Source organism: Vigna unguiculata, chromosome 10 (assembly GCF_037176805.1).
Source record: "Vigna unguiculata cultivar grain cowpea cultivar isolate G323 ecotype 2 chromosome 10, ASM3717680v1, whole genome shotgun sequence".
NCBI lineage: Eukaryota > Viridiplantae > Streptophyta > Magnoliopsida > Fabales > Fabaceae > Vigna > Vigna unguiculata.
Window position 1 is genome coordinate 19,545,403 of NC_140801.1, and position 21,836 is coordinate 19,567,238.

Genomic DNA, 21,836 nt, shown 5'->3' on the forward strand with positions numbered 1-21,836 from the left:
GAATAAGCATTTTGGGAGATGATTGTTTTATTGTACAATGATGGGTTCATTGGAACTAGTCTCAAATTGTCAAAAACCAGTAGCATTGCGCTACTAGTATGGCGCTTGGCGACACGAGACGGGCGTCGGGTGATAGATAACCAAAACAGTGGTAGGAGCCACTGGATTCGCGTGGCGCTTGGCAGTAGGGTAAGATCTGCCAGGCGGAGTTCACTGACAAACATACTAGAAAGGCGTGTCGCTTGGCGACACGAAGAGACCGCCAAGGGGTTTGGAACCAAGTTCCGCCTAGCGACGCGAGAGGTGCGTCAAGCGATTTTGGGTGCAGAGTTGGATCGCGAGGAGGATTTCTAGACAACTTTGGATGGAGGTCATGATGCGATGCTTTGCTAGGGGCCCAGTTACGAGTGTAACTTGTATTGGGGTAACACGTGGCCACTCGAGGTTATAGCCTGGTGGTTTTGGAAGTCTAGTGGAGTGTGCAAGATCGTGGCTCGTACGGCGGGGTTCCAAAAGATTTCCATCTTTAGCGAAACTGATTGAGTTTGGTAGTCTTGGGACAAATACGGACTACACGTGGACTATTAGGTGGTGGCCTGTAGTCGGAGGGGCGAGTATACACTCGTGCAGAAATGATCGATTAGTGTACTCATCAAAGGGTGTAGAATCGAGAGATGTCCAACAGAAGGTTTGGAAGTAGAGGATTTAGGTTTGGGGTACTAACACGGGTTATAGTTAGGAAATTTTTTATTATTTCATGTTGTAATTATTTTTATTGTATCTGAGCTCACCCTATCTGTGTGTGTGGCGATGATCATGTAATTTGTTACATGGGAGCAGAGGTTGATGCAGGTGAGCAGGTGGACGCTTAGAGTTGGAGTGGGGCCAACCATGAGAGTTTTATAATTCTTTTATTCATGGATTTTATGAATTATTTTGTAACAGATACCATAAACCATTTATATTTGTGATAATAAAACGGTAAATGGATTTTTTTTAATTTGGCACGTTGAAACATATTTAAGTTTTCCCGCGTTTTGGGAAAGTACTTAATAATAAATGCGGTTTATTATTATAATTCTTTCTTTTTATTTTAAATAAGTAATTTTCGGCTAGGACGTTACACTAGGCCCATTCACAAACCAACTTAGTCAACACCTTCACGAACGAGCTTCAAACTACTTCACGACCAGAACCAAGCCCCTTCATAAACCAAACTAGACTCCTCCATGAACCAAACCAACATGTGCAAACCCAAATCTAGGGGAGGCATAAACCCTTTGCAAAAAATTAATTGTTTAAGGAAATGGATGCAATGTGTATTTCTCTGATTTATCTGGGGTTTTATAATAGGTATAGGGTTTTATGTTTTGGGGTTTTCTTGGATGGGTTTTATTCATATTTGATTTTATTTTATTCTGGTTACCAGATTCGTTTTCTTACAGGTGTACTTTTAAAGAGGTAAATCGTTTCAGTTTTTTTTCTCACAACTATGTATCTTGGTAGTGTTTTAACTTGTGGTGGTCATAGTCGTGGTTTTATCAACGGAAATTGTGGACAAATGTGGCTACAATTAATATAGTGTACCAAATTGCACAAGTAGTACAGTAGTGATATCGTTGTCGTTAGGCGATCAAATTACCATTACTTTAGCAACTTCAGTATTGCCAGTTAGTAGTGAACAAAATAGTTAGGGTTAAGATAACCCTGAGTCGTCTCACAACGAATACGGAATTGATCTCAAATATTTGATTCTTAAAAATGCAATTAAAACTACCAATTATAAAAATAGGGGGTTTTGATATGCAAAGAAAATGACACGGAAGATTGTAAACACAGTAATAGTAAATAGGTCAATTCCACTGCTTTTTCTAAATAAGATTCTTCATTGGTTATCTAGAGATTATTGTTAAATTAATTATTGTTGTTGATTTACAAATAAATCAATGTAAAGACTCAATTCATTTGTTGGCATCCTCACTTTTAATCAAAGTACAGTCTCAATTAAAAGTGAGAATTGTTAGATTGTCCATAGTAAATTTAATCAAAGTACAGTCTCAATTAATTTTACTATGCCTAATCATGTCTATTCCTTTGTTTCTTTACCAAATAGAAAACTTAATTAATCAAAGTAAAGTCTTGACTAATTTTAGTTAAAGTAATTACCTCTAATCAAATTAAAGTCTCAATTATTGGCAAAAACTTATTTAATCAAATGAAAGTTTCTAAACAAAATCAAAGTAAAGTCTCAATTTAATTTAAAAACCTTTTAACTCATATGATTAGCATGCATGTAGATTTAAAATCATTATTTTCTATTCAATTAAGAAGCAAAGGACATAGATAAACAAAAACCATAACAATGATCAAAATAACAAAACATATAAATTCATCTAACCTCAGAATCCAGTTAAGAAATTACAGTGGAATCAACCCTAAAAGCTTAGCCCTCCATGGCTTTGATGGAATACATGATGATATGAAGGAAAGAAAATAAAAGAAAGAATGAGAGATGTGGTGGAGACGGTATCTGCCAAAAACCAGAGAGTTCTAAGTGTCTAAGCTGTAAGTTGTAAATTGTCAGTCCTCTCTTCCTTCTGCTCCCTTAAGTCTCTTTATATAGGCTTCCACTGGACTTTGGGCTTTATCTGTCAGTTGCTAAAATCTTTTATTTTTATTTAATTAATTAACAACTTAATTCCTGTCCAATTTCCAATTCTGCCCCTCTCATTTAACCATATTTGCAGTTTTGACCAGAATTGACTGCTGACTTTGACCAGTTGACCAAAGTTGACCTGTTGACCAGAGTTGACCAGTTTGACTGTCCTATCAGATGCTGACACGTGGCAGTGCAGATTCTCTCTCCAGAATTAGGGTTTTTGCAGATGCAATGGAGATGGAGATGGCAATGACGGCTGACGACGCGGCTGCTGCCGCTTTCCGGCGAGGTGGTCGGACGTGACTTGTGCGTCTCCAGCAATGGTGTTTTTGCGGTGGTGATGGCACGCAAGATGGTGGTGTTCGATGCTGGTGTTCGCTGCTGCAGCGGTTGCGACAAAGCTCGCGGTGGTTGCTGATTCCGACGTGGTGGTGCGCGGAACAAGCTTCGCGGAGGCGTGGTGGTCTTGCGGATCTGCTGTGAAGATAGAAAACGATGGTGGCGCTGCCATAGAGTGCGCGAGGTGCAGAGATGGTGGAGGTTGGATGCTTGACGGAGCTGCGCAGGTCGCGCTGGCGGTGTGCTCGCGGTGGTTGCAGGTCTGCGCGGCGCGACGTGAAGGTGATCGCGACGGATGGTAGCTGCCATGGCTGACGCGCTGTGGAGATGCTTCGCGGAGGTTGTTGCTGTTCGTGGTGGCCGGAAGAGGTGCTGCGATGGTGCGTGAAGGTGGCCGGCGAGGAGATGGCGGCGGCGGCTGCCATGGTGGGTGGAAGGGAAATTAGGGTTAGGGTTTCATGTGTGAGATGGAGGAGATGATGACGTGGCAAGATCTGAGTGGTCAATTTGGTGAGTGGAGGATTATGACACGTGGCGGCTTATGGTTGGCTAATTTTATCCATGCATTGTCCTCAATGTATTCAATATGTATAAAATGCAAAGAAAAAGTATGAAGTGTACTTACCTCCTCAAGGTGGAAGGTATGAGGGAGAAGTCAAGTTCATCCCATCCATCGTCTTATTCAGCATATCTTGATTTTCATTGAATATCCGAAGACGATGCCCATTAACTTTAAAAGTTCTTGCTGAAGATTCTTCCTTGATCTCCACTGCTCCATAAGGGAAGACTTCTGTAACAATGTATGGTCCTTCCCAAGTAGAACGCAACTTACCACTCATGTGACCAAGCTTGGATTTGTATAGTAACACCTTTTGGCCTACCTTGAAATCCTTTCTAGCCACAAGCTTTTGGTCATGGAACTTCTTGGTTTTCTCTTTGTAGAACTTTGAATTTTCATAGGCTGCAAGCCTAATCTCCTCTAGTTCTTGCAACTGAAGTTTTCGCTCATTTCCTGCTTCTTCCAAATCCAAGTTGCATGCTTTCATGGCCCAATAGGCCCGATGTTCAATCTCCACAGGTAGATGACAAGCCTTTCCAAAAACCACCCTGAAAGGTGACATACCTATAGGTGTTTTGTAGGCTGTCCTGTGTGCCCAAAGTGCTTCATCCAATCTTGTGGCCCAATCCTTTCGACTAGGCTTCACTACTTTCTCTAGTATCTTTTTAATCTCTCTGTTAGAGATCTCTGCTTGTCCATTGGTTTGGGGGTGATATGGTGTAGCAATGCGATGTGTCACCCCATACTTCTTCAACATGTTCTCAAGTAGCCTATTACAGAAATGAGTCCCCTGGTCACTGATGATGGCTCGTGGTATCCCAAATCTGCAGAAAATGTTAGACTTGACAAAACTCATAACAACTCGAGAATCATTAGTCCTTGTAGCTATGGCTTCCACTCATTTGGAGACATAGTCTACAGCAAGCAAAATATAAGAAAACCCAAAAGAAGGAGGAAAAGGACCCATAAAATCAATACCCCAAATATCAAATACCTCACAATATAACATGGGTTGTTGAGGCATTTCATCCCTTCTCGTAATGGATCTGGCTGCCCTTTGGCACTGCTCACAATTTTCATATACCCTCTGTGCATCTTTAAAAATAGTAGGCCAATATAATCCACAATCCAACACCTTCCTACCTGTTCTTTGTGTGCCATAATGTCCACCAAAAGGAGACGAATGACAGAACTCAAGCACATGAGGTATCTCGATATCTGGAACACACCTCCTTATGACTTGGTCACTACCGATGCGCCATAAGATTGGGTCTTCCCAGATATAGTACTTTGCCTCACTTTTTAGCTTGATTCTTTCATATTTGGAGAAGGAAGGAGGAATAGCAGAAACAACCAAATAATTAACAATGTCAGCAAACCAAGGTTCAGGAAACATACCTTTCACAGCAGTCAATGCTAGGAGGACTTCATCAGGAAAGTCATCCTTAATAGGAATGTGATCTTCTCCATTTTCAATCCTGCTAAGATGATCGGCTACTAAGTTATGTGCCCCACTTCTGTCTAGAATCTCAATGTCAAACTCTTGGAGCAGTAGCATCCATCTGATCAACCTTGGTTTCGAATCTGCTTTCTTCAGAAGGAATTTTAATGTTGCATGATCAGTATAAACAATTACCTTGGAACCAAGTATATACGGTCTGAATTTGTCCAAGGCAAACACAACAGCCAATAATTCCTTCTCAGTCGTGGTGTAGTTAGCCTGCGCTGTGTCCAACGTTCTGGAAGCATAATATATCACATGTGATAGCTTCCCATCTTTTTGTGCAACCACCGCTCCTACTGTAAAGTTTGATGCATCACATATCAGCTCGAATGGTAATGTCCAGTCAGGTGGCTGGATGATAGGAGTGGTGGTAAGCGCCTTTTTCAATGTATCAAACGCATCTTTGCACCTCTCTCCAAAGTCAAATACTACATCCTTTTGCAACAAGTTGGAGAGAGGGTTGGCTATCTTGCTGAAGTCCTTGATAAACCTCTTGTAAAATCCTGCATGTCCAAGAAAAGATCGAACCTCTTTCACAGAAGAGGGGTAAGGCAATTGTGAAATAATATCAATTTTAGCAGGATCTACAGATATACCATTCTTGGAAACAACGTGACCTAAAACTATACCTTGTTCCACCATAAAATGACATTTTTCAAAATTTAGAACAAGGTTAGTTTCTTCACATCTCTCCAAGACTCTAGCAAGATTAGACAAGCAGTGATCAAAAGATGAACCATATACACTAAAATCATCCATAAAAACCTCAATACAATGCTCCAACAAATCTGTAAAAATACTCATCATACATCGCTGAAATGTTCCAGGAGCATTGCAAAGGCCAAATGGCATTTTCCTATAAGCATATGTACCGAATGGACAAGTAAAAGTAGTCTTATGTTGATCCTCTAAGGCAATACAAATCTGAAAATACCCAGAGAATCCATCAAGAAAACAGTAATGAGACTTACCTGCCAATCGATCTAACATCTGGTCCATAAATGGTAAAGGAAAGTGGTCCTTCCTGGTGGCCTGGTTTAGTCTTCTATAATCAATACAGACCCTCCAGCTATTCTGAATACGAGTAGGAATCAACTCGTTCTTCTCATTCTTGACCACGGTGATCCCAGATTTCTTGGGGACCACATGTACAGGACTCACCCAAGTGCTGTCAGAAATGGGATATATAATACCTGCTTGTAGCAACTTGATGACTTCTTTCTTCAAGACCTCCATCAGTTGAGGATTCAGTCTCCTCTGAGGTTGCCTCACTGGCTTAGCATCCTCCTCCAAGAGTATTTTGTGCATGCAGAAAGAAGGACTAATACCAGGAATATCTGCCAAAGTCCAGCCTATTGCTCGCTTGTGATCTTTGATAACCTACAATAGCTTTTGTTCCTGCTCGTCAGTAAGCAAGGCAGATATAATAACAGGGAGTTTCCCATCCCTTTCAAGATAAACATATTTCAAATGAGATGGCAAAGGTTTCAACTCCAAAGTGGGTGGCTGTTCCACAGATGGCAACATTTTACTGCCTAAGGTAATTTCAGCCACCTCAACATCACACTTGGACGCCACAGAGGTATCAAATAGTGACACCGCGTCCTCAACATCACCTGTTTTACAATTTTCTCTTTCGTCTAAAATTGAACCCGAAATATTCGAAAAAGAAAAATCCAAAGAAGAAGAAAAACCAGATAAAACGTCCAAAAGTCTAAAAGCATAATTGTTCACTACATTACTCAATAAATCAATACAAAACAAAGAATGGTTTTCAATTGGGTGCTTCATGGCTTCTAGCACGTTGAACTGCACCTTCTCATCTCCTATCTCCATGGTCAAGGATCCTGCATGCACGTCTATCTTGGTACGTGCTGTCATCATGAATGGTCTTCCCAAGATAATTGTGGTTGAACTCATTCCTTCATCATCCTTCATGTCCAAGATATAAAAATCTGCAGGAAAAATTAATTTGTCCATACGGACAAGCACATCTTCTAGCACACCTGCAGGGTTAACTGTGCTACGGTTGGCCAATTGAATGACCACACCAGTAGACTTAAGAGGTCCAAGATGAAGTGAAGTAAAAACAGATAAAGGCATTACATTAATAGAAGCTCCTAAATCTAACATAGCATTGTCAAACTTAGTACTTCCTATAATGCAGGGAACATAAAACATACCTGGATCCTTACACTTTTGCGGCATTCTGACTGCAGGCTTCTTAATTAAGCTAGAGACATTTCTTCCCATGTTCACTACCTCTTTGTCCATAATACGACTTTTATGTGTACATAATTCTTTGAGAAACTTGGCGTATTTAGGAATTTGTCTCACAGCATCCAACAAAGGGATGTTTATCTCCACTTTTTTTTGAAAGTATTCAGGATTTCTTTGTCTAACTCCTCCATCTTTTTAGTTTTTGGTTTCAAACGGTTTGGATAGGGAGGAGGAGGAGAATAAGGAGAAGAATTTTCAGAGGAAGTATTAGGGGATACCAACCTGGAGTTATCACTGGGTGCAGGTATTTCAGATGTTGCTTGTGTTGCTTCATCTGATCTTCCTCTTTCATCATTAGGTACAACTTCATTGTCTTCATCTTCTTGGGCATCCCCAAGGCCTTGTATTTGCTTACCCGATCTTAAAGTAATAACACTTACATTTCGCGGGTTAATTACAGTTTGTGCAGGCAAATTGCTTGAGCCTTGTTGAGACTTCATCTGATTTAACTCATTTGCCATTTATCCAATCTGGTTCTGCAAGTTTTGATTGGTTGCTTCCATCGTCTGTTTCAACTCATTGATTTGTCCCTTCATCATGTCAGCCATCATTTTCATCATTGCCTCCATGTTTGAATCACCAGAGGTTGCCGCTGGTTGTGGTTGTTGCCTCTGTTGAGGTGGAACATAGACTTGTTGGTGTTGAGGTTGTTGATTTCCCAATTCTGGCTGGGATATTCCTTCCAATCTGGGTTGTACTTGTTGGAGGACAAATCATGGTTGTATTGCTGCCGAGGTGGTCTATTATTGCCATAGATGTTTGCAGCATATGCTTGAGGTTGTTCATTGTCTAACGTCCCTGTCTCTTTTAATATAGAACAAGCCTCTGTAGGATGATTAGTAGAAGCACAAATTCCACATAAAGTAGAAGGGATAGGCTTTTTCTGTAAGTCTGTCAAGGTCCTTACCATGGCCGCTAAGTCGTCCAACTTCCCTTCTAATTTCTTGTGATCTGCAAGACATGAAGCTTCTACTCCATGGGTTCCCTTCAATAGAGTTATAGAATTACTCCTGGTGGAAAATTTTGATGGTTCGACGCCATTGTTTCAATCAATTGTCTTGCATTTGTTGGCGTTTTGTCCACCAATGACCCTCCACTTGCAGCATCTATCATTTGTCTATCCATGATACTCAATCCCTCATAAAAGTACTGAATGAGGAGATGCTCGTTTATTTGGTGATGAGGACAGGAAGCGCATAACTTTTTGAATCTTTCCCAATACTCGTGAAGACTTTCTCTTTCTTGTTGCCTTATCCCATAAATATCTTTGCGAATAGCAGCAACTGTAGATGCTGGAAAAAACTTTTCCAAAAATAATCTTTTCAGAGTCTCCCAAGTATTGATGGATCCTGGCGGAAGGCAGTATAACCAATTCTTAGCGGCATCTTGCAATGAGAATGGAAAAGCCTTAAGCTTGATATGTTCCTCTGTCACTGTTGTAGGTCTCATGGATGAACAAACAACATGAAATTCCTTCAAATGATGGTACGGGTCTTCTCCTGCTAATCCATGGAATTTGGGTAAAAGATGGATTAACCCAGACTTAAGCTCACATTCTCCATCTGGATATTGGATGCACATGTTTTGTGTAATTGCTGCATCCGGTGAAGCCAACTCTCTTATTGTTCTTTCTTCCATTCTATCTTCTTGAATTTCTGGTTCAGGTGATGGATCAGAAGATATGTTAATCACCGGAGGTGATTCTAGCGGTACACTTTCAGTGGTAGGTTCTGATGATGATGGTGCTCGTTCAGTAGAACACCTGAGTTCAAGTCTCCTACGTGATTTACACAAGTTCCTTTCAAGTTCTGAATCAAGTTGATAAAATTGACCTGGATTGGCCCGAGTCATGCACTATGCAAGTCCACCTGAAAGTGTTTCCCTGTGTGTTTTTTTTTCTTCCTATTCTTGTTTTGGAGAAAGATTTCAAGAAAGAAATGAGTTAAGATGTCGTTGGGTCTACTCCCAGGAAAGAGAGGTGCGTCACAATGGACAACTTAAATACCAAGTCTTTCTTAGACAGAGTTTTCCAAACTAGTCTCAAAAAATTTCTTAAAAGAAATTCTTAATCAAAACAAAAATAGAAATTTGCTTGGAATATATTAAAAGAAAACTAGAGACTACAAAATAACAAACAATATTAAACGTATATGCGTAAAATAAATAAATAAATAAAAATAAAAAATAAAATAAAATAAAATAAAATAAATAAATAAAAACAGAATCAAAATAAAAGAAATACTAACCGTACTCCCCGGCAACGGCGCCAAATTTGATATCGCTGTCGTTAGGCGATCAAATTACCACAACTTTAGCAACTTCAGTATTGCCAGTTAGTAGTGAACAAAATAGTTAGGGTTAAGATAACCCTGAGTCGTCTCACAACGAATACGGAATTGATCTCAAATATTTGATTCTTAAAAATGCAATTAAAACTACCAATTATAAAAATAGGGGGTTTTGATATGCAAAGAAAATGACACGGAAGATTGTAAACACAGTAATAGTAAATAGGTCAATTCCACTGCTTTTTCTAAATAAGATTCTTCATTGGTTATCTAGAGATTATTGTTAAATTAATTATTGTTGTTGATTTACAAATAAATCAATGTAAAGACTCAATTCATTTGTTGGCATCCTCACTTTTAATCAAAGTACAGTCTCAATTAAAAGTGAGAATTGTTAGATTGTCCATAGTAAATTTAATCAAAGTACAGTCTCAATTAATTTTACTATGCCTAATCATGTCTATTCCTTTGTTTCTTTACCAAATAGAAAACTTAATTAATCAAAGTAAAGTCTTGACTAATTTTAGTTAAAGTAATTACCTCTAATCAAATTAAAGTCTCAATTATTGGCAAAAACTTATTTAATCAAATGAAAGTTTCTAAACAAAATCAAAGTAAAGTCTCAATTTAATTTAAAAACCTTTTAACTCATATGATTAGCATGCATGTAGATTTAAAATCATTATTTTCTATTCAATTAAGAAGCAAAGGACATAGATAAACAAAAACCATAACAATGATCAAAATAACAAAACATATAAATTCATCTAACCTCAGAATCCAGTTAAGAAATTACAGTGGAATCAACCCTAAAAGCTTAGCCCTCCATGGCTTTGATGGAATACATGATGATATGAAGGAAAGAAAATAAAAGAAAGAATGAGAGATGTGGTGGAGACGGTATCTGCCAAAAACCAGAGAGTTCTAAGTGTCTAAGCTGTAAGTTGTAAATTGTCAGTCCTCTCTTCCTTCTGCTCCCTTAAGTCTCTTTATATAGGCTTCCACTGGACTTTGGGCTTTATCTGTCAGTTGCTAAAATCTTTTATTTTTATTTAATTAATTAACAACTTAATTCCTGTCCAATTTCCAATTCTGCCCCTCTCATTTAACCATATTTGCAGTTTTGACCAGAATTGACTGCTGACTTTGACCAGTTGACCAAAGTTGACCTGTTGACCAGAGTTGACCAGTTTGACTGTCCTATCAGATGCTGACACGTGGCAGTGCAGATTCTCTCTCCAGAATTAGGGTTTTTGCAGATGCAATGGAGATGGAGATGGCAATGACGGCTGACGACGCGGCTGCTGCCGCTTTCCGGCGAGGTGGTCGGACGTGACTTGTGCGTCTCCAGCAATGGTGTTTTTGCGGTGGTGATGGCACGCAAGATGGTGGTGTTCGATGCTGGTGTTCGCTGCTGCAGCGGTTGCGACAAAGCTCGCGGTGGTTGCTGATTCCGACGTGGTGGTGCGCGGAACAAGCTTCGCGGAGGCGTGGTGGTCTTGCGGATCTGCTGTGAAGATAGAAAACGATGGTGGCGCTGCCATAGAGTGCGCGAGGTGCAGAGATGGTGGAGGTTGGATGCTTGACGGAGCTGCGCAGGTCGCGCTGGCGGTGTGCTCGCGGTGTGATCGCGAAGGATGGTAGTTGCCATGGCTGACGCGTTGTGGAGAAGCTTCGCGGAGGTTGTTGCTGTTCGTGGTGGCTGGAAGAGGTGCTGCGATGGTGCGTGAAGGTCGCCGACGAGGAGATGGCGGCGGCGGCTGCCATGGTGGGTGGAAGGGAAATTAGGGTTAGGGTTTCATGTGTGAGATGGAGGAGATGATGACGTGGCAAGATCTGAGTGGTCAATTTGGTGAGTGGAGGATTATGACACGTGGCGGCTTATGGTTGGCTAATTTTAAAAGGTGGGGATTGCCACATGGCATGATCTGGTTGAGTGGAGTTTAAGTGGTAGGAGGGGTGTAACTTAGTGAAAACTGGGGGTGTAGAACATGTTTTTGTGGTCCACTTGAGGAAGGAGTGTGCAAATAAAATCTGGGGGTGCATTTAGCTCCTGATTTATTCTTTTCCAGAATTTCTTGATTTTGGACTTATTTTGTAACTTTGAATATTTCAAAATCACACTATTAATTGACCAAAAATAAATTCCAGCTGCATTAACAAACGTTAAAATATCCAATAGTATTTTATGCAACTAAAATCAATTTTTAGGCCACTTTTACCAAACTTACTCAATAAATCCAATAATCACAAATCCTAATTAAATCAATCTTTAAGCACAGAAAATTCAATTAAATCCCCAAATTTAAATATTAAGTGAGGGCAAAAATTTGAACTCATCAAGTAGACAAGTCCATATATCGTATCCCACACGGACTAATGTGGTCTAAATTAATTGATTAGTTACTGATAAAGGGTGAGAATAACAAAACATTTATGGGTTAAAGGAAAAATAAATGTAGAATATAAAATATAATGGGAATTAACACAACGGAAACAAAAAGTTTGATTTAGAAAAATATGAAATAAAAGTTTCACTGGGATTGGGTTTCACTATTCCATTTAAAGGAAAAATCAACAAACAAAATAATTCAATTTTCATCTGTCACACTCACATCGTTTGTAACATGCCTGAATTTCGTCGCAGATAAGCCTAAACTAAAATAATAAAAACTCTATGTCTAACAATTTTATTATTGCATTTGCATTAGTGACAAATATGTTAACGCTTAAGAATGATCAATGACCACATCTATGTCTAGCATTTGAAATCAAAAGTTGTTTTATCCTACTAGGGTTTCCTAAACTATCTTTCGGATGAGCTGTTACTCCCAATATGCATCATGTCTAGAACATCCAATTAAAGATCATAAATTGGGTTTTCAAACTATCTTTCGGATCAGTATGGACACCCACATGTGCAAAATTCATACACTATGCAGTTAAAACAAGAATAAAACATAAGAGATTATGGAAAAAAATTATATTGAGTGAAGAATTCATAGAGAATTAAGAATAAATTACACCTAACCCCGTGAATGAGGGAATTAGCTACTCCTAGGCATACTGAATACTAGACTGATTTGAATTTGAATGCCTCCTTCCGTTAGAATGCCCTTCTACCATCAAGTGTAGAGATATCAAGTTTCTTTCTCTTTAGGTGTGTATTTGACCTATGACAGGTCCTCTATTTTTATACTTTCATGGACTTGATTTTGTAGTTGAATAAATTGTAATAGATAATCCTTGATATATATCTTTTAATCTTTGAAGATTCCATATCTTTGATATATTCTTCAAATCTTATCATTTATAATTTGAATAACTAACTTTGTGGATATATGATATTGTTGATAATCTTTTACTATTCAATATTTCACTCATTCTGTTGATAATCTTCTCAAATCTCTTAAATTTTCACTTATTTGTAAAATATAATCCACACATTTATATTTTCCACTTTTATTGAATAAAACCTAAAATATCAAATAAAATCCAAAAATAAAATAACAATAATAAATAAAAATAAATAAAATAAAAACATGATAATACCAATTATCATGGTCCTGGTCGTGGTTTTGTCATGGGAAATTGTGGACAAATGTGGCTACATTTATATTATAGTGCCTCTCTTGGCTGAAATTGTTGTCACAAATTGTTATTTAGAACTTTATATTTTTGCTTTTTCTCTGAAGTAACATGAGAGAACTTTCGAAAAGGTTGAGATGGGTAAATTAAGTTTGAATTAGAAAGAATTAGATTTAATTTTTTCTTCATGTTTTTTTTTACCATAAGTGCTTTTTGGAAGTTTGTCTCCTTAGCTCATTTAACTTTAATAGAGGTAAAATGTATAGTTGATTTTAAAGTTGATTTACTTTATCATCCAAACAAAATCTTTTTAAATTCAAATTTTAGTGTACCATTCTCAAATGCAAATCACACTTTGAGACACTTTATATATTACCTTTAAGGTGTGCACTGAACCTGATAGATTATTTTGAATTGCTAAAAAGTAATGTTAGGAATGGAAGTGATTGTTTATGATACGTTGAAGGAGTGATAAGGTGACCTAGTGGCTAAAAGGAAGGGAAGGGAGGGGGAGGTCATGGGTTCGATCCCTCCTGCTAACAATTTGGAGAAATAACGTTGGTTTGGTGGGGTTTAGAAGGGAGGGTATGAGAGGTTGGTTATGGAAAAACTTTACAAAAGAAATAAAAATAATCTATATATTTTAGAAGGGAGGGTAGGAGAGGTAAAAATAACAATTTTTGAAAATTTTTGAGTTAGTCCCTGCTAAATATTTTCATTCAAAATGGAAAATTATGGTTCACGTAATTTTAGAAGAAAATTATTTGGAAATAATTATGATTTGTTTGAAAATATTTTTCATTCAAAACGGAAGATAATGGTTCATGTAATTTTAGAAGAAAATTATTTAGAAATGATTATGATTTGTTTGAAAGTGAACTCAAATTAGTCTCGCACAATAGGTCTACATAGAGTATTCTAGGTAGAAAGAACATGAGGGTGCATATGAGACTTCTCTTCTAGAAAGAATTCAAATGTATGCATAAACAATGCATAGACACTTTGTATGCGCCTAAGATCACGAGCAGACCAATGTTTTGACTTCCTTTTCAACAATTTTTTCATTTCCATGTGTGTTGGTTTGACCGAAGAGGCGATGGGGAACTTCATCTTCTTCATCAGCTTAGTAGTCATGCCAGGTGTTGGTAGTCAAGCCTGAGATTCGTCTTCTTAATAAAACTTGGATGAATAAACCAATGGACAAGATGAGTGCCATAAGTATGTTTTTAGTACATCTTAAGGACGTTTTAGCGTATGTGTTATTCTTTTAGAAGCACTTGGAGCATCATTTGAAGCTCAAAAAGGTTAACATAACCTTTCCATTCTTCATATTCTTCACTTATGCATCCTTTAATTTTTACTTCAACTAATACTAAACCAAATTTGTTAATAAATAAAAAAAAGGCACATACATGCATGTGCATATCATACATATACACACATAAATAGTAATAAAAGTTGACATGAATTAAGTTAAAAATGAAAGCTTGTAACATAAACAATGATTAGATGATATATCGATTATATGTAATTAATAAAGTATAAGACAATAATACAAAATATAGACAAAATATAGATTGACGACATCATATGTAACATGTCAAGATGTTGGCGTGGAAAAGAATAAAGCAGAATCCAAGTTTGTTATAACAAAACGACACGTGGAAGAAAACCCATATCATACGAGATTGAGAAGAACAAATAGAATCAGAAGAAGAAACGTTTATTTGCGGGACTTTGCAAAATGAGAGGATCATTGATGGTATGATTATCCTTTCTGATAATTCCTTTGCTTCACCTTCTTACTCTGAACTCTTTTCTCATTCGGATTCATTAATTATGGACTATTCAGGTGTGAAATTCCAGAAGGGTGCTTAAAGGACGACGAATCAAAATGTTATCAACACTACCTTTGTTGCCTTGTTGATACACTTTATGTGAATTTGGTTCAATTTTTGTTAGAATTGAACTTTATTGTTGCTACTTTTGACACTTATTTCATAATACGAATATACACTATTCCATTGGTGCTTCCATTGACGCCAATGGCTGAGAACACAAGGCTGAAAGATTTGCAAAATCAAGTTACAACTCAAGGTGAACAACTGCGTCGATTGATGAATTTGATTGAACTGCGGGATCAAGCACAACACGACCGTGATATCACTCAACAACAGGTGGCGCCGCGGTTGCAGAATAGCACCCAGGAACGCATGGAGCAGATGCAGAAATCCATTGATTTATTCGTTCATAATCATTCTCAGCCCCTTGGTGTTACGAACTCCCCTAGGGATTCCTCATTGCCTATGAAGAATATCTCCTTAGGGTTTCCACATTTTGATGGAACCACGCCAATCCTGGAATGGATTTTTAAAGCTGAGAAGTTTTTCAGCTACCACAACACTCTAGACGCTGTTCGCGTGGATATCGTAGCTATTCATTTTGAGAAAGACGTCGTTCCTTGGTTTCAAATGCTACAATGCTTGAATGCTATTCGATCTTAGAATGAGCTTACTACAACGTTGGAATCTCAGTTTGGTCCTTCAATGTTTGATTTCCCAGCTCAAGAACTATTCAAACTGCAACAATCTGGTACGGTTTCCGACTATTATCTACGTTTCATGGAATTGGCCAATCATTCATCTGGACTCTCTGCTGTAGCATTATTACAATGTTTTATAAGCGGCCTTAATAACGATATTCGCTGCGATGTTATTGTCCAATTTCATGCGACCATCCTACGAGTAGTCTTCTTAGCCAAGTTATATGAGGAGAAATATGCACCTCCCGGCTCCACCCGGTGTTGTACTCCTACTAAAAAATATTCACAAATTTCCTTTAGTAGTACTAGCATGACTTCGGGGAAACAAAATGCATCAACCACTTCCTTGCCGCCCTTGTTGCCTACACCCTCCACACCTCCTATTCGACATAATACTGTTAAGAAGATGACTCCTGCCGAGATGCAACTGCATCGGGAAAAATGCTTGTATTATTTCTGTGACAAGAAGTTCACTTTCAATCATAAATGTCCTAATCGCCAATTGTTGTTGTTACAAATAGAAGAGGATGATCTAGACCCTGACTTGCTCACTTCAAAGGAATCCACAACATGCGTTCCCAATAGTAATATCGTTCCTGCAAGTGATCCCCATTTATCCTTAAATACCTTAAAGGGGGGCCTTGGCGTTGGCACTATCCGTTTTGAGGCTTTTATTAACCAGTTACCCAGTAGAGTTTTAGTGGATGGTGGGAGTTCCAACATCTTTATTAAACCACACATCGCCAAGTTTTTAAAGTTACCAGTTGAACCAGTTTCCACGTTTCGTGTTATGGTGGGTAATGGGACTTATTTAGCGGTCGAAGGTATGATCTAAGATCTTGTTATTTAGGTGCAGGGAAGTACTTTCGAATTACCAATTTTTGTTCTACCCATATCAGGAGTTAATTTAATTTTAGGAGCTCGTTGGTTAAAGACTATTGGACCTCACCTGCCCAATTATGAGTTTTTGCAACTGCAATTTTTAGATCAAGGGAAATTTATTACCTTACAGGGTGATGTTGATACATTCCCTCCACCTGCACAACTTCATCATATTCGTCGCATGCTTCATACTAATTCTATAGTAGAAATTTTTTGTATGGAACTCGTGGCACCTGGCTCTCCTCCACATTCCTTGTTGGATTTGCCTCCTAAGATGGCTCTTGAGTTAGCTTCCTTACTACAGGATTATGCTTTAGTTTTTAGTACACCTACTTCCTTGCCTCCTTCCCGAACGCATGACTACACCATTCCCCTGGTCGAAGGTTCTGCTCCTGTCAAGGTGAAAGCATATCGCTTTCCTCACAGTCAAAAGGAGGAAATTGAGCGCTTAATTCAGAGCATGTTAGTAGAGGGTGTTAGTTTTGAAATTGGCATTGCAATCATATTGAGCTCTCCTCCTTTCTTCATTAGTACATTCACTCCAAGGCTTGCTCACTTGCTTATTTTCAACAACACATTTAGGAGTGTATGGTTCATTAACTATTGCATCCCAAATTCCTTTGTCTATAGATTCAATGAAAAATTGCATCCTTATTTTCCAAAACTAATAGTTTAGACCACAAAACATAGGTGGTCTATGAATAGAGGCACCTTCAGCAAAAGGGAGTTTACTTTCAGCCATTTCAAAAGATTTTTTATCAAACTTGAATACCTTTCAAGAACCTTGCTCCAGATACCAATTGTTAGTTTTGAAATGGTGAGTCTAGCCAAGAAGGGGGGGTTGAATTTGCGTTATAAAACTTTTTTGAAAGCTTAAACCTCTTTTCAATTGAATCTAATGGACTAGAAAGTTTGGATGTAAATGCAGCAGACCAGTACACTTTCAATCGATTAAAATATAAAACAACAGACTAAATTGTTCTTGATGCTATGAAATAGTCGATTAAAAATGCAATTCAGTCTGCTAAAATATTGGAGAATTATGCAGAATGCAGAGTTTGCGAATTCAACTCAAACAACAATCTTTTACATACAAGACATGTTCCAATCAGTATTTATAACAAGTATAAACCCTCAGATTACACAAGAACGGATTAAATCACACCAAAGATCAAATTGCTTGGTTTTCTTGAGTTTTTAAAGAGTTTCAAAGAGAGAGAGAGATGAGGGAAAGAAGATTGCACAACTGTTTTTATACTAGTTCACTCAATCACAGAGCTACATCCAGTTTACCAGGACAACCTGAGCCTGGTTTCCACTATATTCAAAAGTTTTACAAATCACAAACCAAGATTACACTTTTGAACACAAAACACACAAGATTTTTGACTCACAAAAATCTAGAACCACAACCTACAAGAATCACACTTGCAGACCTGAAATCACATCAGGCAAACCATCTAGAGGCACAAGAACATCTAAACCTGATGGTGGCTGTCCCTAGCACACCATACATGTGTTCTTCAAGCTACTCACAAGCCAAAATGCCTCCAAAATCAACCAAGATCAACCAAGATCTTCAAACCACGAGTTCCAACTGTGTATTGTAGAGAGAGAACGCTTCCCAGAGATGAATGACACGATTTGGTTCAGAAAAACTCAGATTCGCACCTCTGCTCGCGAAAACACAGCTTATATAGTTTTGGTTTAAGTGAAATCAGTTGATTGAATTTTTCGTACAGTCAGCTGATTTCACCTGACTTAAGTGAAATCAGTCGATTGAAAAATAATTCAACTGACTGAATGCATTCATACCAGAAACTATATACAACAAGCCTTTTAACCTGTTAAAACCCATTTTAATAGATTAAAAGAGACACATTAAGGCACACAAGACATCTAACCTATGTCATATAGCCTACCAACATTGTATAACACTAAACAATTACATTTAACATGTTATTTTCAGATTTAACACACTAAAACTAAATCTTCAAGAGGATCTTCCTCAATCTTCATCAAACACTTAAGATCTTCATGCACATGGCTTTATCAATTCTTTACTTCAAGCTTGCTTGTGCCAACAATCACCCCCTGAATTGATGAAGCCAACACCCTCGAGTTGAATTGATGAGCTAAGATCCATAGAGAAACTTGAAAAAGCTTTTGCATACAAGATACCAATATTCCAAATATACAACCAAGCAAAAGCACACAAGCATACATACATATCACATATGCATATGCTCCCCCTATCATTAATAATATGATTTAACTTCAGATTTTTGATTAAGTTTGCAGTATTATATGATTACAACAAATTTATTTCAGGTTTTCCAATTTTAACACAATTTTACTCAATTTTCACTCATTTTTCTCCCCCTTTGGATTCATCAATTGAAAGTAAATGCATAGATCAATTTGGAAAGATGAAAATTTTCATTAAAGTAGTAACATAGGGGTGTACCAGAGCACCTGGTACGAATACAAACACACCAGAACAAAAACAAAAATTACAGAACATCATGAAGCTAAAAACTGATATAATCAGCCGACTAAAATGAGAAAATAGCCAATTGAAATACTTGAACAAACAGCAGACACACAAAATGCAACATGAAAATGCAATGCATGACCTATGAGCCATCCCCTTCACTCATTCCTAGGGTTGTCTCTGGTGTAGACACTGGAGAGGAGGTCATGAACATTATGGAGTTGGTCATCCAAGTCTTGAAACCTTGTTGTGTAGTACATGTGATGTGCATTTTGTGCCATGTGGAGGTGTTGAAGTTGATTGAGAACCTATTTCTCAAATTGGGAGTATGTAGGTCCAGTATTCTTAGGAGGGTTGTACAACTCAATTGCCATTGGTAGAGGTTCATCTTCCTCTTGGTTTCCTCCACTAGTTCTCGCTTCATGGTCATTTGCTCCAACTTCAATGTTTGCACCTTGATCTCCTTCAACTATCCAAGTGTTGCCTACTTTGGTGAATCCCATCTTGTGCATATTCAGAGTTGGAACATGATTGAGAAGGCTAGTAGACTCCTCAAGCTCTCCTTCCACATCCACACCAAAATGCTCAATGAACTTGGAGATGAGCACCACATATGGAAGCTTGAAATCTGTGAGCCTCTTTAACTTCATCATATGGTCACGGATTGTGTATGTCCAATCCACCATCACACCATTTTGAATGCAGTACATCACCACTAGATCACCTTCATTCAAGGTAGCATGGTTGCTCCCCCTAGGCATGATGATTTTGGTCACCACCATGGCTAGCAACCTTTCCTCCACACGAAGCCTTCCCACATGGAAATTTCTAGCTTACTCACCTTGGTTTCTTACACATTGATTTAAGTATTGCACCTTGTTGAACTCATCCACTGCACTAGTTTCACCTTTGCGGACTTGCACACCTCTTTGCCTTAGGCCAGCCATATCCTTCCATGTTTGCCTAATGATTTCCATTTCCACACCTTTGACACTTGATTTGAGAACACCATTGCTGAACTTGAGGTTGGCATAGAACACCTTTACCAAATCGGGATACACCTTACCCAAAAGCTCAAGGAAAGTCTTCAATTTTTGAGCTTTGAGATGTTACTCAAGGTTGCCAAAGTTTTCTACCCTTAGCCATGGCATACGAATCACCTTAGGAAGGATGATTTGCTTCCTATTGATCTCAATCAAGAAGGTTTGAATTCTGTCTTCATGGCCTTCAAACCATATCTCAAGCCTTCCTTGATTCATAGCATATGGAGAGGATGGAGTAGGTGTGGTAGAGCTTTCATCATCTGAGGGGGCAGCTCGTGATATTCTAGGCATGGTGAAAAGTAGGTTTTGCTCTTACTAGCAAATGAGAATGCCAATGCATGATGCTTATGCAAGTATTTATAGAATCAACAGGTTTATTTTCAAAATCAGTCAATTAAATCGTGCAAATTTTCTGGTTTCGATGCAGTACAGGAAATCACAGCAATTAAATGTAAGGGAATCTGAATCAGAGATGCAGTGATGTGTTTCCCATGCGTTTTATGATCAATCCACTCACAAACAGTTCACATCTAATGCATGCACATTGGAAATCATGTAATTAAAGCACTTTATGGTCAATGCAATATGAAAAGTTGATTTTAGCTGATGTAATAGCTGTTATATGCTACTGCTACAGTCCAAAAACAGTAATGTGATGCATACTTTGACTAGGTCAATGAATTACAATCAATTCAAACAATTCCACATCAGCATAAGTAATTTAAACACATAAAAATACAGAGTTAGTCGACTAAAACTGTACCAGTAAACTGATTTTTGGTGCAGTGGCAATTTTAAGTGAAATCTATGTGTTGAATTTGCCAATTTAGCTGACTAAAAATTTTAGATTTCACGAAATACACACCAGACCAATTTGAATCAAATATATGTGTTGTTTTGTGAGATTTAGCAGATTGAAACAGTTCCAGAACATAAATTATGCAGATTTTGACATTTTAAATGAAATCTATGTGTTGAATTTGCAAATTTAGTTGACTGGAATTCTGGCAATTTTCAAATTATGCAGATTGCACATTTTAAGTGCAGCACACACATGATCTTATAAGATTAACAAGCTAAACAAATATCAACATATATTCTTCATGTCAAGAACACCTAATTCAGTTCTAAGCTTATTAAATCTATCACATGCAAGTGGTTGAGTAAATAAATCCGCCAATTGATTTTCAGTTTTCACAAACATGATTTCAATATCACCTTTTTGAATATGATCTCTTATGAAATGATGCATGATTTCAATGTGTTTAGTTTTAGAATGTTGGATTGGATTCTTAGTTAGGTTGATTGCACTTGTATTATCACAATAAAGAGGTACCTTGTCTAGCTTTACACCATAATCCATAAGTTGATGCTTCAACCATATGCTTTAAGAACATGCATGTCTAACTGCTATGTACTCAACCTCAGTTGTAGAGAGTGCTACACATGTAGAGAGTGTTACCGGTTTAGGCCAGGTAGGATTAGGTCAGCCTAGGTCGGTTACCTGAATAACTTCGCGTGTAGATATGATGGACGTTTATTATTATTACTTGGTAAAATTGGCTAGGTGTGGTACACCAGTCCCCCAGCCTTTACCGATATAGGTATGTTGGTGAATGATGATATGTGTGGATATGCCAGCGAAGCCGGCTAGGTGT

The 21,836-nt window shown here is 38.0% G+C and overlaps 1 protein-coding gene and 1 pseudogene across 1 annotated transcript; both read left to right on the top strand.

Annotated features, from left to right (window-relative positions):
* Positions 1-15,430: 15,430 nt before the first annotated feature.
* Positions 15,431-16,280, top strand: LOC114165297 (uncharacterized; annotated as a pseudogene).
* Positions 16,281-16,351: 71 nt separating this feature from the next.
* LOC146882297 (uncharacterized) lies at positions 16,352-17,317 on the top strand (the record flags this gene model as incomplete). Its single annotated transcript, XM_085667341.1, is given in 1 exon segment — positions 16,352-17,317. A coding segment is annotated over 1 exon segment (966 nt), but the record flags the coding sequence as incomplete, so codon positions are not given.
* Between the last annotated feature and the right edge of the window lie 4,519 nt (positions 17,318-21,836).